Here is a 17559-nt window from a genome sequence, read left to right on the forward strand (position 1 = left end):
GAGAGAGCTTTAAACTTGAAGGCCTCAGCTACTCCACTGCTGACACAGGAACTACAGGAGATGTAATAACAAATACTTGCCAATGCAATAAATTTAAAACAAAATTAATTACTAGCAGGAGGAAGAGAGAAATGTAGCATTTCAAGTAAGAAAGAAAAAAACATCAGTTAACATGTATTTCAAGTTGATGAATAATCTGTCTATGTATAATCCATGTATAATAAAGTCAATATTAACATTGAAATATTCGTTTAAAGATTCTTAAAGTTAAGTGCATAATAATTAACTTTCAGGGCCATTCTTCTAATCTCTATAGTAAAACTGTGTGACAAGTAGATGATAAAACGCATGTTCATGTACATTTCTACACCAGCGATTAGTCAACATGCAACTGCATTCCAAAGCTCTCATTTCAGAACTGTTTTGCAGCAAATATCAACTGAATTTGTAAACTGTACGCTACCTGTTGAATTTAAAATGAGAGTTACAAAGTTGATGACAAGGCTGGCTCTTATGGAAACATAACCCAAATCGGATACAGAAATATACAGCAGCACAGAATAAATGGCAAAAAGATATATTACAAATGTTATCGTATACAGCATAAAAGGCAAGGTCAACTCACATCACTTATCCTGTCCTTGACCTTGCGTGCGTGGAGCAACATGGGAGTGTCATGGATTGTGGTGTATCCTTTTGCTTTGGCCTTGACATGTTCCATCTTGTAAATGATCTGTCAGAAAGAAAGCATCAGATTACCATCTCTGGTAATTATGAGAAACACTTTCCTTTGAAAAAATGAAATAAAAATGAAACTGTAAACAGATATGCGTTCATTATCTATTAGATAAACTTCCCCATGCTTATTCAGCTGGTATCAAGCAATAATAGCAGCTACAGAAGACAGCCAAGGCTTTGTCATCTCTCCCCCATTCCACTTTAGTGTTTGTCTTGCTGCAAGGGAAATAGCTTTGACACCTGTTTGGTGCTAGTTTTGTGAGTATCTGAAATGGTGTACCTATCATCTATCCCAGAAGTGTGACACTGGTGACTTGTAAGCATGCTCCAAGCTGGGTTGTAAAGTCAGGGTAATGCTGGATGCCTTAGTAAAAGCAGTAGTTGGAGAGAAACAGCAGAAGAACTAATGTCTGTTCCCTGACTCCTTCCTCCCAGTTTCTCCTGATGGTTGGCTCTTCAGGGGAGACATCCAGCTATTATGCATGGGTGTTTTTCCTCACTTTCACTGTGCTTGTCCATTGGGTTTTATTTGGCATTCTGCATTTCCCTCAATTTCACTGTTCATGTCTGCCAGGTTTGGGGTTTTTTTTCTGTTCTGCATTGATTTTTGTCCCTTCAGCACTCTATTCACTTTCTGGTCACTGTATCTCTGAATTTTCTGAGAATGGTTTTGTGATGGATTTTCCCCTTGCTTTGCTTTGAAGCTGAGGGTAATTCTAAAGCATCCATATTCCCTCATATTTCTCCCTCATCTTTTCCCCACCCCTTGGAGGCCACTCCACCACCCACACTGAGGTCATTCCTTCCACTCTGCATCTTCTGCCATGTTTCCTCCTTCATTGGTATAAAAGGTCTACTATATCTTAGGTTTCCCATCTTTCAAATGTTTGGGTTTTTTAAACTAGCAAGTTGAGTCTAGCAAAATTAACTTTTTTTTTTTCTAATTCTGGATTGCTGGAGAAAAAAAAATAACTGGCAGGGAATACTTTAAAAGTTTGGCTAGAGGTAGTGTGTATGTGTGTGTGTGCAGTTAAAAGTTTTCGTTTGGGCAAAACTCCAGTTTGCCAGTTGGCTGGCGACAGGCGGGAGCTTACAAAATTGAGGGATTCCCCACACCCACTTGGGGTCTGGCAATTCTAGTATTTTTGGGACACTGACTACTGGACCTTTGGTTTGGGAAGGGAAAGGCATTTGGAGGTGAGGAAGGGCTGGTGAGGGAGACAGGCTTAGGTGGTCATTTGCATGCTGGGCATAGGGCACCATCAGCGCAATGCATACCTCTCTCGCTTCTTTCCTCTCTGTTCAAATGTCCAAAGAGAGGGGGAGAGAGAGAGATGGGAAGGCTAAAGTTTTAAAAACATTTCTACCTTTCGTGCTCTAGTGAACAAAGTCTGGAAAAGGCAATCATTTTGTAAGTCTCCGGAAGCCTAAGATTAAAATGGCACCTCATTGTCTTCCATTTTTTTTTAAAAAAATTACCAGTGGCATGAGTCTAGTGAACTGAGACTTTCACTAGTCTTGGATTGTGTGTGTGTGTGGGGGGGTAGAATTACAAGGGGAAAAGTGCCACTCTGCCAGCTCTCTGAAAAGCCTCTCCTCAAGTTCTGTAAAGGGTGAAGGGAGGGGGGAAGACTGGCATCAAGTCAATTCTTTCCCATTTTTCACAGTTGTTGATAACACAACAGAGAATCCACTAGTGCTTGGCAATAAGGAAAGGGAGCTTAGCAGATGCTCGAGTTGGTTTCATTCATGGAACTGAACAAGTAGGATTTAAATGGAAGGTGCTTACAGGACACTACCGCACAGCTACAATAGGGCAATTGTGTAAATTAAAAAAACCCTTTGGATGCAGCCACCCCCCACATGTCACAAGTGACATTCTCATCCCAATTAGGCCAAAAAGATCTCTGGAGTAAGCTGTCAGTGCATAATGGGCCATGCAAGAGAGCCACCTGTTTTGTTATGGGGAATTTTTGAGTGAAAGTGAATGATAATGCCATCTGTGGGGGAGGGGAAGTGGAACTGGGTCTAGGTGAGAAATGGACTAGTATGCTCACAAGTGAGAACTGAGACAAAGAAAATATAAAAGCTTTGATTTCCCCCCTTCTTTCCTTTTAATTTTCAACTGTGCTGTTGTTTTGTCTTCTGGTTTTATTTTATGCTATCCTAGGGATTTTATGTAGCCTCTATTTTAATTAGCCCTGTAATTGTCGTAATTTTGTTTTTATTACTATTGTAAACTGGTTTGGATGGAGGCATATGATTTTCTTTTAAGTAATAAAATAAGTAAATTCTTTTCTCGTAAGGGAAATACTAATGTGCCAACCAGTTTATGATCCTGGTTTTTGGGCATGGATCTCTTCCATTTGACGACACTGCCTTAATTAATCTAATTTATATAGTCTCCATAGACACATCCACTTGGAAAATATCCCACATTCCAGCTCCTACTTCACTGAGCAACAAGAAAACCACATGAGAAAGGCACTGGGTGGCACACAGTTTCTTGTCACCGAGACTGTAATCCGTCATGCATTGATGTGCGATACTCAAAGATGAAGGATCAGAGTAGGCTGGAAAAGCTGGATGAGCACATACACAAAGCCCAGCTCTTGGAAGGAAACCAGCATGGAGTAGTGCTCAGAGTGTCCCGTTAAGGCTGGGGACATCTGTGTCCAAGTCCCCACTTCGCCATGAAGCTCACTGAGTGATCTCAGATGAACCAATTTCTCTCAGCCTAATCTGTGTTGCAGGCTGATACAATGGGGGGAATCCATGTGTGCTGCCCTGAGCTCGTTGGAGAAAGGTTGCCTTTAAAATCTAAGAAGCAAATAAATAGTATGTGTGGAGATATTCCATGCTTCACCCATTCAAACTGAAGGAACTTCAGTTATTATTGGGTTCCTGTGATTTGTCTAGGGATTATCATCTAACTAACCAGTAGAGAACCTTATTCGTTTTTACTGTTCTAGATGATTAGTAAAATGGCATCTGACCAAGCTGGTATTATTGCTCCTACTTGAACTTTTCTTCACACAGACACTTGACCCTGAAAATCCTGACTGCCCCTCTGAGATTAGTGCAGAAAGACAATGCCATCTCTTTAACAATTTCCATACATACCTCACTGATTTGCTTGTTGACTTTCGTTGTCCTCAGATGTTCTGGAGTATCCACAACACTTGTAAATTTGTCCTTCTGCTTTTCATACAACTTTTTGTACTTGTACTATTGATGGGAAAATACGTAACAGTTAATGGCATGAAACACAACACAGACACACAAAACACTTTTGAAGAAGAGTGATGGGAAACTATAAATTTTCCAGCTCCTCTCAAACCAAGGGGCTTACCTACTTTTACACACAAATTGTGTGAATGATACATTTTAGAAGGGGCCTATAAGACCAATGGGAATGAATGAGGTTGTGTGAGCTGATGAGTTTGATTACTATTGTCTTCTGTTACCCCAAATGCTATGCTACAGCTTATTGAGTTGTGTATTGTGTATTTTTTGGTTTTTATAATGCTTTTAATTAGAATTCTGTTGCAACTTTCAATGGACTTAGACTGAAGTACCTTTGCAGAGGAATGAACTATTTGTTAGTTTTTATATTAATACTCCATAACCTTGTTTCAGCTAATTGTGCAGTAGATGGTAATTTGAACTACAGCATTTGGAAATTTAAATGTCTGTGACTAAGAATTCTACTGATAGTTTAGAAGAGTTAAATATAAATCAAATATATTTATGGGACATGAGAGAAAGATTTTTCTACAGATCATTCTATATGTCTGAATATTATGGTCTGGTTTCAATTAAATGTGGATTATATAACCAGGCACCAAACTTGCATGTGATTTAGAACAGGAGCAGGAAACTTTAATTTTTGTTTCATTCTTGGTGCATGCAAATATAGGGAAAGAAAACACAGGGCATGCATAAAGAAGGAAATAAATACATGCACAACAAACTACCAAGACTGTGCTAAGGTTTTGTTGTTAAATAAAGAGCATTTTTGTAGCTACAGGAAAACCAGTTCTGAAACAGTAAAGCTAGTATGTTTAGCTGAAGGGCCAAATCCAAGCATTGGTCCAAATCTACATTTAAGTATGACCTACTGATTTCAAATAGAAATTACCTCTAAGCACATACTCTTTAGAAAACACACTGATCAATCTTGACCATACTACTTGTAAGTAAGACCCATCAAAATCAGTAGGACTTACTTTTTACACATATATATTTTGTGTTTGGATGTATTCCTGTTTAAAATCCAAATATTCAACTTGTTTATAAACCTCAGTATTTAAATTTAACTTAAAAATATGTGTCTACTTATTATGGATCAGAGATTGAAGAACTTTTAAGGAAACCCTAACAAGTGCAAACTTGTAATTCAAAAATTAAATGATATTGTTAATTTTTTCATGGTGCTTCATTATTCTTCCAAAAACTTCAGCAGTGTTATTCTCATATCTGCAGAACGAGGTCAAAATTCTTATTACAAAACATATATAGAGACGGACTGGAAAGCAACAAAAGCAAGAAAACCAAACCTAGATGGGCCAAGATTCTCTATCAAACTGAGAATCTACTACTCAATAGTGTGGACTGATGAAAAGGAAAATGACCTTATGAGGCTATGTCAAGCTCACTAGACTTGAGTATTGCCTCCCTATAACAGTAATCAATGAGGATACTGAAGGCACTTTCCACCATGTTTAGCTATGTTAGTGCTTTAGTTGCCAATCTGGGCAGAACAGAGGCACAAAGGGAGGACCCTGTCTATTGGCAGTTGCTAAAGGGTGGGCTACAGATAGAGAGCGAGCTTTGCTAAGAGTGACAGACTGTACTATGAAGAACCAGGTTTGTTTCCCCGGTTCGCCACATAAAGCCAACTGGGTGACCTTGAGTCAGTCACAGCTCTCTCAGAACTCTCTCAGCCCCACCTACTTCACAGGTGTCTGTTGTGGGAAGAGGAAGGGAAGGCAATTGTATGCCACTCTGAGATTTCTTTGGGTAGTGAAAAGTGGGGTGTAAAAACTAACTCCTCTTCTACAATGTATCTATTTACATACAGATGCATATACCACCCCACCTACCTGAACACCCACACACTAGAGTTACTCAGGATCACAGTTTATGCACCACTTATCAGGGGAGTGAATGGCACTTACATGGGTGAAAAAAACCTACTTAGTTATCATTACGGTGTGGATAAACCTCAAACCCTCCCAACTGAGCTACGTTTCTCGGAAGGGGCTAGTTCCAGCTGCTTCAGCAGCTCTATGTAATTTTACTGCAGCCTTTCAGAATCAAAACTGCTCCTACCTTCACATATCTAATTAAGTCCAAAGAGAACTAATAATCCTTTCCCTCCATTTTTAAAAACCAGTCCTCTGATTTCTGCTGATACCACAGTCTATTGTAACAATCCTGGAATTTGAGAAAAGGGAAGTGCGGAGTCACGGCTAATACATATGGAAAGCCTTGTGGTTATGTTGCTATTGTTAGTGTTAAAATAAATACATTACCTGGCTCCACTGATTTGTGTTGTAGAGTGCCGTCAGCATATCTGGCCGCAGAATTTCATTACATCCATGTTGTAGGAACAACTTGGCGTTAGACTTATATTTTTTCTGTCCATGCAAACAGCAACGAAGCACAAAAGAGACTTGTGAAGACAACAGAAAAAGCTCTAGATCCCAGAACGATGAGATTTAGGCCTTTAGCATAATGATGTACTCTCATAATTGCACCAATGAACTTTAATGGCAGAAGCGGGTTAGACAGACCCCTTTTAACTTAGCAGGAAAGTTCATGGTAGAGCATGGTTCTGCAGAAAGTTGAGCACTTGGCTCTAGTTTGCTCCAGGGCTATTTTAATGTCTCAGTAGACTCTACAGTTACTTACAAATTAATTTAAAAGCAGTTGAATCAGAATGTATGGGTGCGGTCACACGTACCATTAAAAGCGGGTGTATAGCGCTCAAATCTGAACTGCTGAATATTGATTCGATGCAGGGCAGTTCAGACGAGCATCCAAGAATGCGATTCATTCTGTTGTGCGCGATCAGACATCCAATACTATCACGCTCCTTTCTTGGAGCATGCGTAATCAGATGGTGATTTCTGGGAGGGGAGGGGGTCCATTGAACATGCGCCCAACTGTTTGGAGCTGGGAAATCAAAACTTTCTTCAGAGGCGAAAGTTTCCAGAATTAACGTTGCCGATCCAAACCACGGAACTGCCAGGAATTATTTTCCTAGAAATTGGCAGTGACAATGATATCTTGAAATCCTCCACATTGAAAAAAAAGAATTCCCCCCCTGTTCTGAATAGTGGGATAACGATTCCCGCCCCCCCCCCCCCCGGATCCTGTGTTGATTGGAGAAGCAGAAGCGTCACCTCAGATTCCCGGATGATCTGGCAATGCGCATGTCTGCTGGGGCTTTCTTTGAAAAAAAAAGGTGAGAGACAGTATCGCGCTTGAGCTCTCCAAACAACAAAAAGCCGATCCTGTGCCGCTGTTTTGAAAAAGGGCCGGACTTTATGTGCTGTCAAATTAATGCGCCATTCATGCGTAGCAAGCCTGGATGACGCTGGATGATGCTCGATTGCCAGATGTGGATGTCTGAATGAACACATTTAATCCGTCAGCCAGACAGAGCTGTGTCGTCACTAATGGTACGTGTGACCGCGCCCTATAATAATCATATCTCTATACTGTAGAGCAACTTGCATAATTGTAAGGAAGCTTGACTAGAGTATAACATATATATTGATTTTGTGTTATTATCTAGCTTGACATAGTAGGCATAGTTTAATGAAGCCATTACATTGAACATTGGTGCATAGTTCATGAGAACACATCATGTATGGCTAGGCGCACTCAAAAAGCAGCTGTGCTATTTGGGTGGCAAAGTACAGATAGTGTCTGATAAGACCAGAACAAAACATTTTCAATATCATAGGCATGACCTATGACATCATTGGTTGCAGGCATGTCAGAGACAGATAAAGATCATGTCAAGATGCGTGACATGGCCACATTCTGGATGTCCTAGCTAATACAGTCACAGTACCTGACTGCTTAGTTCGCCTCCCAATTTGGCCAGCAAAGTTCTAGGGTCATCCACCACAATGGAATACTTATCTTTCTTCTTCTCATAATCAGATTTGTACAGTTTCTGCTCAGAGCAGCATTTTGGATGATAATAAAGTAAAAGGTATGTTGAGATAGATGCTTCAATAAAAATATATATATTCTTTATCTACTCATTAAATTCAGAAACCCAATTTAGACCATTTTTTAAAAAAATCATACATTAATTCAGAGTTTTAAAGATATGCTACGACTATAATCCTAGGTGAAGTTACACCCTCCTCAACTCACTGATCTTAATTGATTTAGAAGGCTATAACTCTGTTTACTGGGGAAGGCAATGGCAAACCACCCCATAAAAAGTCTGCCGTGAAAACGCTGTGAAAGCAACGTCACCCCAGAGTCGGAACTGACTGGTGCTTGCACAGGGGACTACCTTGACCTTTTTAACTCTGTTTACAATTACACTCTACAAGTATTCAGACCCATAGTCCTGATGTGACACTCCCAAGTAAGTGGCATTCCAATTTCATTTCTATTTATCAGATTTGCAGAATCTATATACATTTTGAATTATATATATGAAAACATATACACACAGTCTACAAAATATTAACTTCACGGGAGTTGGCTATTATATGCCATCTTGGAACAGCACCATATATGATGGCTGGAAGCTACAGCACAGTCATATATACATAACCCTGTTGCCTTTAATAGGCTTAAGAGCCTTGAAACTCTTTGCTATATTGGGCAAGAACAGAAGACCCAACCGCTTGTACAAAGAAGACTCTATGGCCCTTTTCACACTTACCAATGGAAACCGGAAGGGAGTCGATATTGTACCGCTTGCAGTAATCCGAGACAGGGATGGGAGTTTTCAGACACATGTTTTTTTTCCTGGTAGGGTTCCGTTATTGAAGCGAGCCATTTCACACTGTTCCGCTCTTATCTCGCTTCCACCAGCGCCAGCCATTTTTGCCTGCCGGCTCACGATCTCCAGCTTTTTTTTTGGGGAACGTCGGGCTAAGATCGCTATAGCGCTATAGCGACGTATCACAACAGCAACACCATAGAGATGACTAGGCTCTATTGAGATAAGTTACCAGGTTTCAGCGGTGGCGATATCTGGCATCTTAATGGAGCCCAGGCATCCCTATGGTGATGCTGTTGTGATACATCGCTATAGCGATCTTAGCACGATGTTCCAAAAAAAAAAAGCCGGAGATCGCGCACGCCGGCGGGCGAAAAAGGGCGCGAAAACTGCTCCCGGGTTAGATACTGGACATTTTACACAGCACCCCATAGCGATTTCAACCCGGAAGGAGGGGTTGAAAAGTGGAAGAAGCTGCTCTTTGTTTGTAACGACTCAGGCACGCCTCACTACCGGGACAGCCGCGGGAGTGTGTGAAAAGGTGAGAGTATTCCGGTAGCAGCCAGTTACTGAATCGGGTCTGTCTGAAATGCCAGCAGAAACCCGTTACTGTTCAGTAACTGACCAGCTTCCATTCCGGAATACATAGACTGTGTGAAAAAGCCCTATGACATTCACTGAATACCTCTGCCACATATTGAACATCATTCCAGGGATCCCCAGAGTTTCAGGAGCGGCTTTGGGGGGCAGAGGAAGCTGCACTGATAAGGAAGAATAAGACAAGCCCTGTTCCACAGAAAGAACTCCACTGGAGGTTCTTACAGTGCAGTCCTAAACAGAGTCACACCCTTATAAATCCACTGGAGTCAGTGCGTTTAGAAAAGTGTAACTCTGTTTAGAACTGCACTGACAAGAGTCCCAGCCAAAGAAAAGGAAGTTAACAGTCTCATGATTTTCATATCCCTTCCTCCCATACAGATGCACTCTAGTGAATTTGGGAGTGGATTGATGGAACAGCAGGAGCAACTCTATTTCCCATACAGATTCAATGTGTCATATAAGTTCTCAGAAAAAAAACACCCTAAAGTCATAGTTTAAATTTTGAACATTGTTCGGAAATTAGTCTCGCTGGATTATGGATTTCACTTCCATGAAAATGCACTTAGGCTCACAACCGGAGGGTCTCCAAATTACTCATGGAGTCTAGATTAGGGACAGGCATGAACTGGAAAAATGCAGTGTGTGTTAGTTCGTGACCAAACCACAAACTGAACCTTGAACTGAATTGAACTGAGAGGTTCATTCGCAAACCAAAGTGGCTCATGGTCCATGGTCTCACAAACCCCATTTGAAAGGCACAGCAGTCCCTTTAAACTTGGTTTGCAGAAAGCCTGAAAAATAGTTGTTTTTTGGCTTTTGTGGGGAACAGAAAGCAAGGATTTAAAGGGGTCTGCTTTCTACTCTATCCATGAAATGACACAAACTACTTTAAAAGTGCAAATTTTGCCTTTTTCCCTAGCCTAGACTTCACCTAGATTTTCACCTCTTTCCCTAGCCTAGACTTCTTAACTACGGGACCATCTTTCTCCGCATATCCCCCAGAGAGCACTGCGTTCAGGGGCAAAAAACCTACTCTTGGTCCCCGGACCAAAAGAAGCCAGGCTATGCGTGACAAGATCTAGGGCTTTCTCGGTGGCAGCACCAGAGCTTTGGAATGCTCTTCCAGAAGCCATACGGGCCCTGCGGGATCCGTCTGCATTCTGCAGGGCCTGTAAGACTGAGTTGTTCAAGCAGCCCTTCGAAGATGGCTGCCACTGGACATCACACAGAACGCCGGTGTTCACGGCTTGGAATTCTAATGCTGCTATAATGTATTCAGCACTATATAATGGTTTTAATAATCTAGAATTGTAATACGTTTTTAAACTGAAAATGTAAATTATGGTTTTATATATTTTATTTGTTTAATTGTGTAGATACTGTGAGCCGCCCTGAGTCCGCTTGCGGAGAGGGCGGGATATAAATTAAATGTAATAAATAATAAATAAATAAATAACTGAATTGTCTTGAGGTATCTATACTACAGTGACTTGTCGTTCTACTTACCTCATTCATTAGCTGAGTGGCATACTTCAAATGGTTATTAACTGGATTGTCAGCAACATACTTGAACTTTGACTTTATCTTTTCAAATAATTCCTTGTACTTATACTAGAGGAAACACACACATTAAAATGTATTACTATAAGGGTACAATCAGAACTTCCAAAAGCAAACACAAAAATAAAAGGAAGCATTGAAGTGAAGTGGACACTGCAGTGACACCAATTATGGGTATATTTACAAGGGAACTTTTTTTCAGAAAATGAGAGTTTTACTGCTGCTAAATGTATTTGCCCCAGAGGACTAGACTGTACAGCGCTGCAATTTGAAGACAGAACAATCTTCTAGAAACTGAATAAAAGTTTCACAGTTTGATAATTGTACTTGAAAGCACTTAAGTGAGCTGTTTCAAAGGATTGTTTGGATTCATTAGCAGGTAGATTTAACCATGGGAAGCATACAGTAATCCCCTAAATTATGGAATATTACTAATGATAAATGCAGCAGTGATATGAGACAAGTGCAGGCAATTATGCCATTAATTAGGACTTTTTGTAGAAAAAGCCTAGCAGGAACTTATTTGCACATTAGGCCACACTCCCTGACACCAAGCCAGCCGGAATTGCATTCCTGGCTAAAAAAAAAATAGTCCTGCTATTAATAATAAGTGTAAGCTGTCCTCAAATAAATAGCATTGTAGGGTTTTCTTACTGCAAGGGGCACCATGCACACAGAATTTCCTTTTTTTGTATACACTACCAAAACTGATGTGTACTCTTGCAATTGTGTCAACGAGACTTGAGCAGAAGTCCCCAGATAACTGCCCTATTATCTTGCTGCCTTTGCATTACGTGAAAATTCAGCTAAGTTCTGTAGCTTTGAGTTGACAGTGGAAAGTTGAAACAATTAGTAAATCTGAGGTTTTCTGGACAGTGCTTGAAATATTTTTTTTAAATTAGGAAGTGTCTGCCAATAGTTGGTCGTAGAGCATCCCTGCCCAATTAATAGCTAACAAATACGGAATCTAACACTAGGAAAAAATATCTGTCTTTTGGCAAGACATACATACCGGACTGTACAGTGCCTTGTTCTTCCCTGCCAGCACAAGATCTGGAGTATCCCAGGCATAACAACCAATGCCTTTGAGCCATGTTAAGTCTTCCTTATATTTAAACTGTGAAAATAAAATAACAACAGCAAGAATTACATGATCAGACTATTCTCAAGAAGGGATCAAATTGCCAGTCACTACTTATGAGATAATAACTGCATCAAAATCAGTTGAGATGCTCAGGCATAGCTGTTTGTTTTTAATTCAGCCCTGACCTCTGAAGCCCACTCAGTGGGAGTTTAAGCTCTTTATTGTTAACAGAACAGAGTGCCAACTCAATGCACTTCAGGTTGAGTTGGCCAACCAATCATTCCAAACAACATGGTCCTGTTAAAGTCACTGGAAATTTACACTGGTAATCTTTCCATGCCTATAGTTTTAGTAAAACAACATGAAACTGTAAATGCTATTTTTCTTAATGGATTCTCAACATGTACACTCATTAGTGATAGAATTACAAACTTGTCCTAAGCACTCACTAGAAAGGGCTTCGTAAAACAGCGGTAAGCAAAGAATACTGTTAAGTGGTCTTATTTGCTTCTTATCATATAATTCATATATATATATGCCATTTCAAATTTTATTGGAACCTATGTAACTCTTGTCTTCAAAAGCTGATGGGTGGGATTGCCCCATTATCACTTCATTTGTGCTGCTTGCTGAGAGGGGAAAAGCTGAAACAGAATTAGAAGACTAAACACTTTAAAATGCCTTTTAAAGGAGCCATTCTATGCACCACTAAGTAATTCTCAGCAGGATGTAAGGTTACATATAGGTAATATTAAGATACCAGGATCTATTGATACTCACATCACTGACTGCATCGGTAACAGCACGATGATGGAAGTGGTCTGGCCGATCTGGGATGGATCTCCAGATTCCTAATTGGCTCACATACTTTTCTTTATATTTCACCTACATTTTTTAAAAGCATGGTGAAAAATACAAGAAAATAAAAATCACAGCATGTTAACCATCTAATCTCATTATGTTTCCAAATCAAGGATATGGTGGCAAAATTGTACCACGTTACCCAGAAGGCTATGTGAACAAAGGGGTTGTGAGCGAGTGAGTAAAACTGGGCAGGACTTAAAATACAGTGCAAACACTTAGGGACAGATGACATGGGCATAAACTCAGAGTGAAGAATGGGATGGAACAGAAAGTAAGGGAGAAGCAAATGCTGATGCACAAAGAAATATTGGTGTTGTCAAGCACAGTGGCCAAGGATAAGATGAACTTTTGGATGTGTAACAAATATCAAAAGGGTAACAAAGATGCTAAAAGGTCACTCACTTTGTGCAACAACAAAGAGAGCTACAAAACAATTTCCATGAAAGATGTGGTCACAGGAAATGCTGTAGATGTATTTACATTTGTGTTCAGCATCTTTGATAGCCTTCCTCTTCCTACATATATAATGCTAAATCTTGGTTATGATAGACAGGATATTAATGAATCAGAAAAGCCATTACGTACCTTGCTGATATCATCTGTAACCTTGCGATGGTACACAATATCCAAGGCATCCTTCACAGTGTGGTATTTACCCTTTGCTTTTTCAAATGTTTCTTTGTAGCGCAGCTGATTGAAAGTAGAGGTAATATGTAGAAAGGCATTAATTGATTAAATATGGTTGAAGTGATAAAACGGTCTTCCGTCCAATATGAATACCATAAGTAGTGACTGCCAAATGGGATTTTTCATCCAACCTCCTCAGCTATTGCCATCCATATAGATCCCAACATGTTACATCAACAAATTCCACTTCACATCAGAACAACCAAAAAGCCTGTAAGGCAGAGATGTTCCGCTAGGCCTTTGGTTGAGGGCAACAATGGTTTGTTATTTGGCTGGCACCTTCCTTCCTCCCCTCCCCACCCGATGCTTTGTATGATTTCCTCCCCCCCGCCCCATGATGCCATGGCAATCCAGAATGCAAAAACAAACCAATAGGGTGCCATCTGACATCTCTAGGAATTTTAATGAATCTGTCGTCTGTTTTTAACTTGAACATGTTAAACCATGTTGTACATCGCCCCGAGCCCAGTGGAGGCCAAAAGGGGGTGATTAAACAAGTAGTAGTAGTTGTAGTAGTAGTAGTTGTAGTTTTTCCTAACCCATAGTATGGCTTCCCCAGTCCACAGTATGGCATCTTAATCCCAGGTGCACTGACTTGTGCATTTCCTTTCCTTGAAAAAATGGGTGTCTAAAGGAACTGGTTGTTTAGGGACCCTTTGTGGAAAGTTTAGGGGGAAGCCTTTTGGAGTTGCTTTTTCCGTTTTAAAAAGTGTACAATTGTAGATATACAGAGAAGTAAGGATAGGGTGTGGAATTAATCTAAACAATCTGTATACTATTAGCCACATGTGTCCACAACCTGTGGATAGCAAAATCTGTGGATCAGGGCCACACAGAGGCTAAAGAGATTTTTCTGTACACTTAAGAGACCCCCTCAGGTGTGCAGAAAAAGCTGAAATTTAAAAAATTAAAGGGGTGTTTAAATCCACCCTGCACATGTTAAATCCCTCTCTTCCTTATTGGATAAGGAGCTGGAGGATGCCAAGCCCAACAGCAGTGGAGGATTCCAGCAGCCATGCCAGACCCTGCCATGGAGAGCACTGGCAGCCCCTGAGGTAGAAAATGCCAGCATCCACACTGGCCTTGGCAGTGGCCATGGAGGACACCAGCAGCAGTGCCATGAGAAGATGTTGGCGGCCATGCCAGACACAGCAGCAATGCCAGAGAATGCAAGCAGCCACCCCCAGCCTGGTAGCAACAACAGCAGATGGAGACCCTGAACTGATGACTAGCTGCACCCAGCATTGCACCGAAGAGAGAATATAGGATTCCCCCCCTGAAAGTCTCTCCCCCCCCCCACTGAGCCATGTGGGAAATAATCAGCAATGGGAGAAGTGATCCCCACATGAGTATCCCCTCCTGCAACTTCCGCAACCCTCCTCCCCCCAAGCCAACAGTCTACCACCAGTCTGCTGGGTGGGGAAAGCAGCAACGGTATAGGGGTGACTGAGAAATGGGAAGGTAGTGCAGTGCCAAAGGCAGAGGGTAGGTAGGAAGAGAGCAAGAGTAGAGGGTGAGTGAATGCCAAGGGTGGGGGGTAGTGGAGTGCCAAGTGGGAGAGTGGTCGGGGAGAGCCGCAAGGGTGGAGGGTCAGTGGAATGCCAAGGGGAGGTAGGGAGAGCTGCAAAGTTGGGGGTGAGTGAAATGCCAGGAGAAGGTGGTAGGTGGGGAGAGCAGCAAGGGCTGGGTAGACTGATGGTGAGAAGTAGGAGAAAAGAGATGGGGGGGGGGTAGATTGACAGATAAGGAGAATGGGAGAAAATAGTGACATAGGGGTAGGTTGACAGATAAAGGGAATGGAAGAAAGTGGGGAAATAGGGCATAGGTTATCAGAGAAGACAGGTAGATTAACAGAGAAAGGATCAGGGACAAAAGAGATAGGGGTAGGCTGACAGATAAGGGGAGGGGAAGAAAGAGGGGGAAGATGGTTAAAGAAGTAGAAAGAGGGAAGGGAGCAAAGAGGAGGAAGGGATGCACCCTCTCCTTAAGTTTCTTGCAGATTCCCAGTTGTATCTATATAATTCTCTCTGGAATAATCTTCTCTGATTTTGGAAAAAACTTGTTACTAAACTCAATATCATCAGTTTTCATTACATGAGTTTTTAGCTCATTAACTCCCTGATGACGATCTAATGTGTACAGATAATACTTACATCACTAGCATTCACATAAGCTTTCTTAGCTCTGATGAGGATTGGTGTATCAGGGACTGTTACATATTTGTGCTTCATTTTCTCGTAAGTGCTTTTATATTTTTTCTAAATTGTATAGGGAGAAAGAAAAGCAAAGAGCAAAAAAAAAAATAAATACCATCAAATTGTTCACCTAATACAGCATTAACATGACACAACCTGGGACTTAAAAACAGAAGCATCCTTGTTTTGTATAAGCTAATTAATACCAAAAACTAAATTCACTCTTGGAGAAGTATTATTTAAGCAATTCATTTTTCATTCTTTAATAACATTAAAAATCAACTAGAAGACTCGGTGACCCTGCCATGCATTTTTGTGTTTAAATGAGATGGGTACAGTGATCCATCAGCAGAAGGCTTTTCTGGATGGATGTGGATTTTTGCTAAGTTTTCCTCTTCCTCATCGTCCTTTCCAGTCCGAAGAGAAGTTGATTTCCAAGGTCAGGAGACCCAACATGGACCAACAGCAATGAAGGCTTCAGTGAGGAGGAGAGGGAAGGGGGTGATCCATCAGCAGAAGGCTTTTCTGGATGGATGTGGATTTTTGCTAAGTTTTCCTCCTCCTCCTCATCCTTTCCAGTCCGAAGAGAAGTTGATTTCCAAGGTCAGGAGACCCAACATGGACCAACAGCAACGAAGGCTTTAGTGAGGAGGAGAGGGAAGGGGGTGAAATTGCTTTTCCTCTCTCTTCCATCATCAGGATTCCAAAACATCCTGACTTGGAATTCCAAAATACAAACTCGCAGCACAAATAGAAGAGAGGCTCAGACATGCTTTTGGGTGTTCTCAAGGACTTTTCTGTATAGGGCTTTCTTCAGTACTAGAGGCTCATTTCACTCAAAAGAGGACTAAATAGCAGAGAAGGTCTTACCTCACTGGCAAAGTCCTTCACATGTTTAGCAAGCTGCAAGGCGGGTGTTTGATCCCCAGCATGATGATGAGGTCTTTCTTTGGTGGCAAGTTCTGCATACAAATACTGTAGAAAAGATACAAACCATGAAATGCAAAATACGTACTGCACATATTAAAGGTATCGTACTAAAAAAGAGACTCCTTTATCCAGTCGCTAAAGATCATATGACCACATGAAGCTGCATGCTGTCATACAAATTCATTTGTCCCAAGCACCCCCTCCCAAATGAAGACATGAGACAACAGTATGGTTTTCATATTTAACTGGCTAATCTTCAGCATAACCTATTGAATCACGTTAACATATTTTTCAGGGATGGGTGGGCTGTCCTAAGCAGCTTTACCACAGGTGTCATTAACCTTTTTCACACACAGCTCACCTCGGAGTCACGTCCCTCTTGACTGCGCAGCGTATGGTCGGATTTCCCACCATCTGTGCCGAAGCAGCAGGAAGAGTTGCAGCTTCTGCGTCGCAAACAGAAATCGCTAAAACCCAGTTTCCGTTTTCAACGGAGAAACCGCGGCTCTTCCTGCTGCTCCGGTGCAGATGGTGGGAAATCCAACCAGATGCTGCACAGTCAAGAGGGACGTGACTCCGAGGTGAGCTGTGTGCGAAATCGGTTATTATTTGGACAAATTCGCCCTGGCTTCAAACTTGGCCAGTGATTAAGCCAGCCCCATTTATCTTCACCAGTACATGTGATATGCTGAGAGGCGCCAAGCTTCATCATCTCCCCTGATGTGATGTAAACTACTACCAGGTTGGAAATGATGTGGCTCAGCACCAAGGACATTCCTTCCCAGACCAACCCTTTACTAAACTTGACCCTTCCAACTTGCCCATGCCTCAGGGTGTTTGCCAATTCTCCCTACCCACCCCATTCCTACCAAACCTGTCATGGCCTAACCAGTAAGAGACCAGGCCTATTTAAACCTCCA

General features: G+C 41.4%; 1 protein-coding gene across 6 annotated transcripts in view; it reads right to left on the bottom strand.

The window, feature by feature from the left end:
* Nucleotides 1-17559, bottom strand: part of NEB (nebulin) — a 358296-nt gene that overhangs the window by 75566 nt on the left and 265171 nt on the right. For all 6 annotated transcript variants that reach the window (XM_060256972.1, XM_060256973.1, XM_060256975.1 and 3 more), the window contains 9 exons: nt 16580-16684; nt 15668-15772; nt 13413-13517; nt 12744-12848; nt 11892-11996; nt 10826-10930; nt 7826-7930; nt 3862-3966; nt 626-733 (listed from right to left, as the gene is read on the bottom strand). In XM_060256972.1, coding sequence (XP_060112955.1) covers nt 626-733; nt 3862-3966; nt 7826-7930; nt 10826-10930; nt 11892-11996; nt 12744-12848; nt 13413-13517; nt 15668-15772; nt 16580-16684 — 948 coding nt within the window. The remainder of the gene's footprint in view (nt 1-625; nt 734-3861; nt 3967-7825; nt 7931-10825; nt 10931-11891; nt 11997-12743; nt 12849-13412; nt 13518-15667; nt 15773-16579; nt 16685-17559) is intronic.

The sequence above is a fragment of the Heteronotia binoei genome, chromosome 16, assembly GCF_032191835.1.
Source record: "Heteronotia binoei isolate CCM8104 ecotype False Entrance Well chromosome 16, APGP_CSIRO_Hbin_v1, whole genome shotgun sequence".
NCBI classification, from domain to species: domain Eukaryota; kingdom Metazoa; phylum Chordata; class Lepidosauria; order Squamata; family Gekkonidae; genus Heteronotia; species Heteronotia binoei.